The sequence below is a fragment of the Oncorhynchus mykiss genome, chromosome 16 (assembly GCF_013265735.2).
Source record: "Oncorhynchus mykiss isolate Arlee chromosome 16, USDA_OmykA_1.1, whole genome shotgun sequence".
Taxonomy (NCBI): Eukaryota; Metazoa; Chordata; class Actinopteri; order Salmoniformes; family Salmonidae; genus Oncorhynchus; species Oncorhynchus mykiss.
Window position 1 is genome coordinate 31,367,144 of NC_048580.1, and position 12,057 is coordinate 31,379,200.

The 12,057-nt window shown below is 39.9% G+C and overlaps 1 protein-coding gene across 8 annotated transcripts in view; it reads right to left on the reverse strand.

Annotated features, from left to right (window-relative positions):
* The window catches only part of LOC110491807 (actin-binding LIM protein 1), a 148,152-nt gene that overhangs the window by 53,050 nt on the left and 83,045 nt on the right, over positions 1-12,057 (reverse strand). For all 8 annotated transcript variants that reach the window (XM_036946713.1, XM_021565580.2, XM_036946712.1 and 5 more), the window contains exons 5-6: positions 11,386-11,512; positions 11,098-11,191 (exon numbers count right to left, since the gene is read on the reverse strand). In XM_036946713.1, coding sequence (XP_036802608.1) covers positions 11,098-11,191; positions 11,386-11,512 — 221 coding nt within the window. The remainder of the gene's footprint in view (positions 1-11,097; positions 11,192-11,385; positions 11,513-12,057) is intronic.

Genomic DNA, 12,057 nt, shown 5'->3' on the forward strand with positions numbered 1-12,057 from the left:
ACTAACATTGAGTGGCTGCTGCCAACACACTGACACTGACTCAACTCCAGCCACTTTAATAATGGGAATTGATGGGAAATGATGTAAATATATCACTATATATGCCACTTTAAACAATGCTACCTTATATAATGTTACTTACCCTACATTATTCATCTCATATGCATACGTATATACTGTACTCTATATCATCAACTGTATTCTTATGTAATACATGTATCACTAGCCACTTTAACTATGCCACTTTGTTTACATACTCATCTCATATGTATATACTGTACTCGATACCATCTACTGTATCTTGCCTATGCTGCTCTGTACCATCACTCATTCATATATCCTTATGTACATATTCTTTATCCCCTTACACTGTGTACAAGACAGTAGTTTTGGAATTGTTAGTTAGATTACTTGTTATTACTGCATTGTCGGAACTAGAAGCACAAGCATTTCGCTACACTCGCATTAACATCTGCTAACCATGTGTATGTGACAAATACATTTGATTTGATTTGATTTGATTTGATTTGAATGTGAGATTTTTGGATCCAACTGCTGTGTCTCTGAGACGCAGAGTAGGTGAACGGATGATCTCTGCATGTGTGGTTCCCACCATGAAGCATAGAAGAGATGGTGTGATTGTGCTTTGCTGGTGGCACTGTCAGTGATATTATTTAGAATTCAAGGCACACTTAACCAGCATGGCTACCACAGCATTCTGCAGCAATACGCCATCCCATCTGATTTGTGCTTAGTTGGACTATCATTTTTTTTTCAACCGGACAATGACCCAAAACACCTCCAGGCTGTGTAAGGGCAATTTGACCAAGAAGGAGAGTGATGGAGTGCTACATCAGATGACTTGGCCTCCACAATTACCCGACCTCAACCTAATTGCGATGGTTTGGGATGAGTTGGACCGCAGAGTGAAGGAAAAGCAGCCAACAAGTGCTCAACATTTGTACTTTTTGTACATTTGTACATTTGTTTGAAAAGCATTCCTCATGAATCTGGTTGAGAGAATGCCAAGATTGTGTAAAGCTGTCATCAGGCAAAGGGTGGCTACTTTGAAGAATCTAAAATGTTTTTGGTTTTAACACTTTTTTGTTTACTACATGATTCCATATGTGTTATTTCATAGATTGTGTTAAATTTCTACAATGTAGAAAATAGTACAAATAAAGGAAACCCCTTGAATGAGTAGGTATGTCCAAACTTTTGTCTGGTACTGTACATGTAGTCCATGTATATGATGCCAGAAATATTATGACATGCCATAATCTTTTGGTCCAGATAGCCTCGGATACATGGTTTACACATACTGAAACAGAGGAGTGCTGTTTCACTCGCTCGTATACTTTAACTGAGATTGATGCTTCTTTTGTCGGCGCGCATCTCAGTCAATTAAATTATCAATATTTTATTTGGACAGACAAGGAGGTACGGTAGGGTGTGCCACGCCCCCCTAAGGCCCACCCATAACGCCGGCCCTGTAGAAACCACAAAAAAAAAACTGAATACACACTAGACAACCACAATGGTGTTATTCAAATCACATTTTATTGTTGACATACACATATTTAGCAGATGTTATTGCGGGTGTAGCGAAATGCTTGTGTTCCTAGCGCCAACAGTATCTAACAAAACAAAATATTGCAAAGTTGCTTAGGAGCCAGAAGCAGAGCTGCCATGTCTGTCCGTGCCATTTTAGTATTATTTTGCCACTGCATGTCGGATTTTGGCTGGGATTATTTGGGAGATCTTTTATTAATGTCCTGAATTTATCAAACGGCCAATCTAAATTTAATAAACGGGCCGGATCTGGCCCGTGGGCCACCAGTTGAATAGCCCTGCCATACGCACACCATTCACATGCTTACCAACCAGATGTAATGATGAGTTCAATGTACAATGTCCTAGACTCAACCGAGCAAACACCACCTCTTCCTGCCTAATCTGACCTTTAAATTGACCTTTCTTTGGAAAATATATAAATGCCGGCTCTTGGGCTCGCTGTCCCACGTCTTCTGCCACACATCTATCATAATGGCTCTAACCTTACATTTGACGTCACCTACCTGTGGCTATAAAGAAATAGGCTGAAGTTTGCTTACTGCTGTGTAATGTTAAATGCATCTCTATCGTTAAAGATGATTTCTTTTTGTACATTTTCTCAATTGAAACAACGTTTTAAGTGAAATATTAGCTTTTGACTAAAGCCGAAATAGACCGGAAATTCAAAAGCAAAATTTGACCTATGCACTAACAAGGCTTTTCAGCATAAGCAGCTTGACGACAATACTAAAAACAAAATATGTACTCACATTGGATGTGTTGATTAGGATTCAAACCTTTTCAAACCTCTCATTTATTATACAGTGCATTTGGAAAGTATTCCTTTTTCTAAATTTTGTTACATTACAGTCTTATTCTAAAATGGATTGAATAAAAATTTCTACATGAAATACCCCATAATGACAAAGCAAAAACTGGTTTTTATCAATACCGTATTTACCTAAGTATTCAGACCCTTTGCTATGAGACTTGAAATTGAGCTCAGGTGCATCCTGTTTCCATCGATCATCCATGAGATATTTCTACAACTTGATTGTTGATTGGAGTCCACCTGTTTTGAATTCAATTGATTGGACATGATTTGGAAAGGCGCTCACCTGTCTATATAAAGTCCCAAAGTTGACAGTGCATGTCAGAGCAAAAACCAAGCCATGAGGTCGAAGGAATTGTTCGTAGAGCTCCGAGACAGGATTGTGTCGAGGCACAGATCTGGGGAAGGGTCTCAAAAAATGTCGGCAGCATTGAAGGTCCCCAAGAACATAGTGGCCTCCAACATTCTTAAAAGGAAGAAGTTTGGAACCACCAAGACTCTTCTGAGAGCTGGCTGCCTGGCCAAACTGCGCAATCGGGGGAGAAGGGCTTTGGTCAGGCAGTTAACCAAGAACCTGATGGTCAGTCTGACAGAGCTCTAAAGTTCCTCTGTGGAGATGGGAGAACCTTCCAGAAGGACATCCATCTCTGCAGCACTCCACCAATCAGGCCTTAATGGTAGTGGCCAGACAGAGCCACTCCTCAGTAAAAGGCACATGACAGCCTGCTTGGAGTTTGCCAAAAGGCACCTAAAGGACTCAGACCTTGAGAAACAAGATTCTCTGGTCTGATGACACCAAGATTGAACACTTTGGCCTGAATGACAAGTGTCATGTCTGTAGGAAACCTAGCACCATCCCAACAGTGAAGGTGGTGGCAGCATCATGCTGTGGGGATGTTTTTTATTTATTTTTTATTTAAATTTTAGCCCCTTTTTCTCCCCAATTTCGTAGTATCAAATTGTTAGTAGTTACCATCTTGTCTCATCGCTACAACTCCCGTACAGGCTCGGGAGAGACGAAGGTCGAAAGCCATGCGTCCTCCGAAACACAACCCAACCCAGCCGCACTGCTTCTTAACACAGTGCGCATCCAACCCGGAAGCCAGCCGCACCAATGTGTCGGAGGAAACACCGTGCACCTGGCGGCCTGGTTAGCGTGCACTGCACCCGGCCGGCCACAGGAGTCGCTAGTGCGCGATGAGACAAGGATATCCCTACCGGCCAAACCCTCCCTAACCCGGACAACGCTAGGCCAATTGTGCGTTGCCCCATGGACCTCCAGTTGCGGTTTTGTCTCACCAGGGGTGATGGTTGGATTTTCATTTATCGTTGAAGGAATGAGTGTTACACTGAGGCCTGTATTTGGAGGTCGAGCGTCCGTCATGGTCTGGGGCGGTGTGTCACAGCATCATCGGACTGAGCTTGTTGTCATTGCAGGCAATCTCAATGCTGTGCATTACAGGGAAGACATCCTCCTCCCTCATGTGGTACCCTTCCTGCAGGCTCATCCTGACGTGACCCTCCAGCATGACAAAGCCACCAGCCATACTGCTAATTCTGTGTGTGATTTCCTGTAAGACAGGAATGTCAGTGTTCTGCCATGGCCAGCGAAGAGCCCGGATCTCAATCCCATTTAACACGTCTGGTACCATTTGAATAGGAGGGTGAGGGCTAGGGCCATTCCCCCAAGAAATCACTATGAACTTGCAGGTGCCTTGGTGGAAGAGTGAGGTAACATCCCACAGCAAGAACTGAAAAATCTGGTGCAGTCCATGAGGAGGAGATATACTGCAGTACTTAATGCAGCTGTTGGCCAAACCAGATACTGACTGACTTTTGATTTTGACCCCTCCCCCCCTTTGTTCAGGGACACATTATCCATTTCTGTTAGTCACATATTCGTGGAACTTGTTCAGTTCATGTCTCAGTTGTTGAATCTTATGTTCATACAAATATTTACACGTAAAGTTTGCTGAAAATAAACGCAGTTGACAGGGAGAGGATGTTTCTTAAACAGCTTCATAATAACCAAAGGTGATGGCAGGTTGTCATGTTCTGAGCTTTATTTCCTTTGTTTTGTATTTATTGAGTATGGGCAGGGCGTGAGTTGGGTGGGCAGTCTATGTTTGTTTTTCTAGGATTTGGGGATTTGTATGTTTCGCCCTAGTATGGTTCTCAATCAGAGGCAGGTGTCATTAGTTGTCTCTGATTGAGAATCATACTTAGGTAGCCTGGGTTGCACTGTTTGTTTGTGGGTGATTTTCTATGCTAGTTGCTTGTGTCAGCACAGGTCTCATTTGTAGCTTCACGGTCGTTATTGGTTTATTGTTTTTGTATGCAGTGTTCAGTGCTTTCTTTAATTAAATATTCACTATGAACACATACCACGCCGCATTTTGGTCCTCTGATCCTACTCGCCTCTCCTCTTCAGATGAAGAGGAGGAAGACCGTGACACAGGTAGCCTAGCGGTTAGTGTTGGGAAAGTTGTTCGAATTCATGAGCCGACAAGGTGAAAAATCTGCCAATGTACCCTTGACCAAGGCACTTAACCCTCATTGCTCTAGGGTTGCTGTTAATAATGGCAGACCCCACACTCAGGGAGAGTTGGGATATGCAAAAAACATATTTTCATTTCACACATGTGCATTAATGCACACTTGTACATATGTGAAATAGGCCAAATATAAGCACCAACCAAATGATTTTATTTATTTTTATAAATATAGCATATTAATAACTGCATATAGAGAGAAAGCATGCCAAACTATAGGCCCTGCACGACTCCAATGCATGACTCCAATGCATGTCCGGGCCAGTAGATTTTTGTCGAACTGGCCTGGTTGTGCCAGCGAGGAAAAAAAGTTAGCGTCGGACCCTGTCAGAGCGTACGAATACGATCCAGAGGTTTACCTGACTAGGCCATGAGATGAGGAAGAAGTCCATGTTTAGCTTCAAAATAGAAAATCAAATTGTATTTGTCAAATGTGCCGAATACAACCTTACCGTGAAATGCTTCCTTACAAGCCCTTAACCAACAACGCAGTTGAAATAGAGTTATGAAAATATTTACTAAATAAACTAAAGTAAAATAACGCAATATAGAGTGCAGGGGGTGTTGGTACTGAGTCAATGTGTGGGGGTGTAGGTTAGTTGAGGTAATTTGTACATGTAGGTAGGCGTAAAGTGAGTATGCATATATAAATAGTCTAGATGGCCATTTTGATTAATAGTTCAGCAGTCTTATGGCTTGGGGGTAAAAGCTGTTTAAGGAGCCTTTTGGACCAAGACTTGGTGCCCCGGTATCGCATGCCGTGCGGTAGCAGAGAGAACAGTCTATGACTTGGGTGTCCAGGATGGCAGGAAGCTTGGCCCCAGTGATGTACTGGGCCGTATGCACTACCCTCTGTAGCGCCTTACGATCGGATGCTGAGCAGTTGCCCTACTAAGCGGTGATGCAACCAGTCAGGATGCTCTCGATGGTGCAGCTGTAGAACTTTGAGGATGCCAAATCTTTTCAGTCTCCTGAGGGGTAAAGGTGTTATCGTGCCCTCTTCACAACTGTCTTGGTGTGTTTTGGAATATGATAGTTTGTTGGTGATGTGGACACCAAGGAACTTGAAACTCTAGACCCGCTCCACTACAGCCCCGTTAATGTTAATGAGGGCCTGTTCATAATCTGTCAACTACAGTACCTTGGCCATTTCCAATCTGAGTAGGCTTCTGTGTTAGGCTACGTCAAATGTAGGGTTAAGGAGCGCTTTTGCGGCCATACACTGAACAAAAATCATAATTTCATGAGCTTTAGTAAAAGATACCTAAAATGTTCTATATGCACAAAAGTCTTATTTCTCTCACATTTTGTGCACAATTTTTTTACGTACCTGTTAGTGAGTATTTCTCCTTTGCCAAAATAATCAATTTACCTGACAGGTGTGCCATATCAAGAAGCTGCATGATCATTACACAGGTGCACATTGTGCTGGGGACAATAAAAGGCCACTCTAAAATGTGCAGTTTTGTCACATAACGCAACAGATGTCTCAAGGTTTGAGAGGGCATGCAATTGGCATTCTGACCTCAGTAATGTTCACCAGAGCTGTTGCCAGAGAATTTAATGTTAATTTCTCTACAATAAGCTGCCCTCTAATGTTGTTTTAGAAAATTTGTCAGTACATCCAACCGGCCTCACAACCGCAGACCACGTGTATGGCAAAGTGCGAGGGAGTAGTTTGCTGATGTCAACATTGTGAACAGAGTGCCCCATGGTGGCAGTGGTGTTATGGTATGGACAGACAAAAGCTATGGACAATGAACACAATTGAATTTTAGCAATGGCAATTTGAATGCAACTCATGTTTCAGCATGATAATGCAAGGCCCCAAGTCACAAGGATCTGTACACAATTCCTGGAAACCGAACATTTCCCAGTTCTTCAATGGCCTGTGTACTCACAAGACATGTCACCCAATTGAGCATGTTTGTGATGCTCTGGATCGATGTGTACAATTCCAGTTCCAGCCAATATCCAGCAACTTCACACGGCCATTGATGAGGAGTGGGACAACATTTCACAGGCCACAATCAACAGCCTCATTATCAATATGCGAAGGAGATGTCTCGCTGTGTAAGGCAAATGGTGGTCACACCAGATACGGACTGGTTTTCTGATCCACACCGCTACTTAAAAAAATATATATATATCTGTGACCAACGGATGCTTATCTGTATTCCCAGTCATCTGAAATCTATATCTTAATGAATTTATTTCAACTGACTGATTTCCTTATGAACTGTTACTCATTCAAATCTTTATTGTTGAATGTTGCATTTATATTTTTCTTCGGTATAGATTACACCTAGTCCTGAACTAGAAATCATTTTGGCAGAAAATGTTCCATTGATCTTGGTTTTTAGTCCAGGACTAGGTTTAATCTGTGTCCAGGAAAACATTCCCATAATGTTTAAATTAGTGGAATCAGATTGTCTTGCATGAAAAAGCAAGTTTTCATTACCAAGTAATGGAGAATGTATTAGGCTGTTTGAGAGGAGGCTTGAAGGTTTGAGTACATCTGTTGTTGAAGTACATTAGATCAATAAAGCTACATTATTCTAGCAGTAGCCAAGCAGCTTATGCTGAAAAATCTTGTTAGTGCATAGGTCAAATTTCCTGTATTTTTTAGCTTTAGACAAAAACTAATATTTTTTATTTAAAATGTCATTTCAATTGAGAATATCTACAAAAGAAATTGACCCACCCTAATTGATAGTGTTTCAGGTGACATTACTCACACAGTAAGCATACTTCATCTTATTTATTTCTAACCAATATCAGTATAATTTCAACTAACCTGTGTTGGGGAGTAGTGAACTACATGTAGTTCAACTAGTAATTTAGCTACATTTTGCAGTAGCTTGGTGGTAGTTGAACTAAATTCAAATCTAGGTAGTGTTTACAGCAGTTTTTTTGTTTTGCCATGTAGCGTTGTAGCTAACAACTGGAACTACACACTCCTTTTTGGGAAATAGAAAATAAAATATGGGTGATGTAGACAATATTTCCTTTCTTTTTCAGCATTTGGTCAGTCTGTCTTTTCAGGTGGATTAAAATGAAATTGCAACCAACTTTCTAAGGCTTGTTTAAAAAAATTATGATATTTTGGAGATAATTTCCTTTTCAAACAACCGAAAGTGAGCAGGTGTAATCTGAATAAAGAGAAAAATTCCCTTCTTGAACATAGCATGAGACATTCTTATCAATTTACTAGAGAACCAGTTTGGATTTAAGTATATTGAATATTTTTTGTTCATATCATTTAAAAAGCAGGTCACTAAGGTGTAGGCAAAACCATAAGCAAATAGGTCAACTGTGATATGACTAAAGAGTTAATCAGGGTGATTTTTCCACAAATAGACAGGTATTTTCCATTTCATGGTAGCAAGATCTTATCTATTTTTGCTAACTTTCTATAAAAATGTAATGGCGTGAGATAATTTATTTTGGGATTTGTATACTGAGTATGTCCACATCTCCGTCAGACCATTTAATTGGTAAACTACATGGTAATGTAAAATTAGAATTTTTTTGTGATCCAAAACTTATCGTAATTTGGTTTTAATCCAGAGAGGATAGCAAAAGTATCTAGGTCCTCTGAGGCCGTGGAGAGATTCTAATTGTGGTTTTAAGAGAACATGAATCATCAGCGTATATTGACACTAGTTTTTGAGACACGGATTTCTAATCCCTTAATATTATTGTTTGATCTAATTTTATCAGCTAACACTTGGCAATAATAAATAGATATGCCAATAGTGGACAACCTTGTTTTCCATCTCTAGATAGTTTAAAACTTTCTGAGATGTAGCCATTATTTACTATTTTACACCTAGGGTTAATATACATAATTTCAACCCATTTTATAAGAGATTCCCCCAAAATTAAAATATTCTAGGCATTTATATATAAACTCCAGTCGTACTTTATCAAAAGCCTTTTTAAAATCAGCTATGTAACCAGGCCTGGTGTCCCCAATATTTCATAGTATTCTATTGTTTCCAGGACTTGTCTTATATTATCTCCAATGTATCGTCCATGTAAAAAACTGTCTGATTAGGATGAATAATATCTGACAATGCTTTATTAATTCTATGCGCCAAACATTTTGCTAGGATTTTTGCATCACAACACTGAAGTGTAAGAGGTCTCCAATTTTTTTTAAATGGACTGGATCTTTATATATAGCATTTGGGTCCTGTTTCAGTAATAATGATATCAGACCTTGTCTGATAATCTACCATTTATATAGGAGTGGCTAAAACATGTTAATAATGGTCCTCTGAGTATATCAAAAACATGTTTGTATACTTCCACTGGTATGCCATCCATCCCTGCAGTTTTCCCATCCTTAAAGGCCCCAATTGCATCGATAAGTTCCTCTGTCATTTGGCCTTCACATGAGTCTTTCTGTACAGATGTTAATTTTACATTATTATTAGGAACAAAATCCATACAATTCATTTTAGTTAGTGGAGATGGAGGAGACTGAAACAAAATCATATTCTTAAAGTACTTCCTCTTTCAAAATATCATTCAGTGAATCATGCGTGACTCCATTTGTAACAAGTTTGAATACATTTTCTTTGGTAGCATTTCTAAATTGAAGATTGAAAAATAAGTTTAATTTTCGTCAACAGGTTTATATAGTTGTGAAAGAAGGGAGTGTTTCATAGTTTACAACCAATGTCTGTTCACTTGGGCGGGGCCTCTGAGTGAGCAGAGTTTACACTATGACAACCAATTCTCTCCTTTAGAAGCGAAAACTACATTTAATCTTTTCACAAATAGTTTAATATTAAACATTTAAATTTCCCAACATTTCCAAGTGAATCTGATAACTAGAATGTGTAGACTTTCCCAGATACAGTTTGTCGTCCTATCATCAGTAATAATGTCTCAGACGCCAACTGATCTGACATCATATTCATTAAGTACCAAAGCATATTTCCAACTGGTTGGATTACAGAAATATGGTTCCGTTTCCCACCTTCTGATGTTACCAGACTCTCTATGTTAACAAAGGGATTTTCAATAGTCACATCGGTAAAGAGAGGAAAAAGGGGGTGGATATTTATGGGGGTCATAAACCTCCCCCAATAGGCCAACGTCATGACACCCCTTTTGAATTTCTTTACCCACCCCCAGTCCATTTTCCACAAAACTTAATCTAAAATTGCTGAATGGGTTTCCTGTAAACAATATATATTATATTCCTTCTCTTTGAGCCAGGTAAATACTGATCGCCTTTTCTTGTTATCTGCTAGGCCATTACAATTGTAACTGGCTATACTTATTTCACCACTTACCATTATGAGACACAATTTTCAATTTTATTTATCAAAATATATGTTTGTAAACATATCATTAAAAAGTAACATGATTGAGTGTCTATGATATTTGCATTGCTACTAAGTAAACCTCCAATTGGTCCCCACTATTCCACCTTCTAAAAGCCCTCCTCATCCTGAGGTGGGTTGTCATCCCAATGCCCGGCATACACCCCCCCCCCACCACTCCGTATCCCATAGCCCTGAAAAGACTGGGATCCATCCTTCTGCCATTTACAGAACAGAATTAGATCAAATGCCAAATGCATTTCCATCTCCCTCACCTCGATTTGTATTATATATAGCCATAAAAATATATATATTTTAAGAATCTTGTTTCTTATTTTGCATAATTTGCTATTCATATTTGTAGTAATGTAGACCATTTATGGAAAGGATTTTACCTCTCACCAGTCTCGCCATTATCAAAATTACATTATCACAAGCAATTATTATATTAGCAAACAATTGTTGTGAATCATCCTTTATTGTCCCTAACATATTTTACTCCTTCGCAACAGTTGTGGGATACACACTCAACCCTTTCCCCCCACACAACCATAGGCTCACATTCTCAACAGTTGCACCATCCCAGAGCCCAACTCAAGAAAGGTCTCGATTTACAGTTACAGCAAGTAAGGCTTCTCTCAGAACAGTGTTCTCCTTTTTAAGTTCATTCATTCACATTCACCGCCGATATAGAATATTACGTTTTTATCTTGAGGTGCTCTACATAACTTTGTTCAGTCCGCCAATACCTTTCTCAGTCCCGCCTCCTCCTCTCTCTCCTCTCACATGATGAATGTTAGGTGATTGGTGATTGGCTTACCTCCAGCACTTTGCCTGTGATAAACTGCTGGCATGCCTCGCACTGGACCCCAAAATGGATCTGGTAGTCCTTCTCACAATAGGGTGCGCCATCCCTGAGCAAAGAGATAGGAGAATACAGAAAGACTGCATTAGAATAGGATAAAATAGAATAGTATATTTCACTGTGTCTGCAAGTATGTTGTGTGTATAAAATAATAGAATAGTGGGTTTTACTTTGTCTGCAAGTACACTGTGTATTTCATTATGTGTGTAAGCATTTCATGTGTATAATAGTTGTTAGACTTACTTGCTGATGTACTCCCCAGTGAGGACTTTTTTACAGGCCTTACACTTAAAGCAGCCCAGGTGCCACTGTCTCTCCAGTGCTAAGAGAGCCTGACCATTCTTAATGTCTCTACCACAGCCCGTACAGCCTGTAAAACACACACACGCACAAACAATAGTTTTCATCTATTCAAAACCTATACGCTAGATGGTGGCAGAGGGTCAACAGCCATGGCTTATTAATGGGTGTTTCAATCTTCCGTTAAGGTATATTTAAGTGATAATGCTGAGAAGCCTGTGTTTGTTGGATATATTGGCACCAAAGCCCATCTCATTCCAAACAGACGAGAACGGTCTAAGGTATGTTGTTCATAGCCTGATTGTGTTATTTCTAAGTTCACTTGTAATTAGGCTACTGGAAAACAATATTATAACAATTACTTCGTCTCGGGCCTAACACCCATGCCAATATATCCAACAAACACCGGCTTCTCGGGCATTATCGGGCATTATCACTTAATTAGCAAAAGCTTATCCAGGCGATCTACAAAGAAATAAATCACCTCTTCCTAAGCTCCCAGTCATGTCATATGATCCCAGTGTCATCCCATGACATTTGTGATGACACACTGAGTATAAAGAGCTTGAAATGAAGACATGAGGAGAATCAGCACCCTTATTTATGGATACCCCT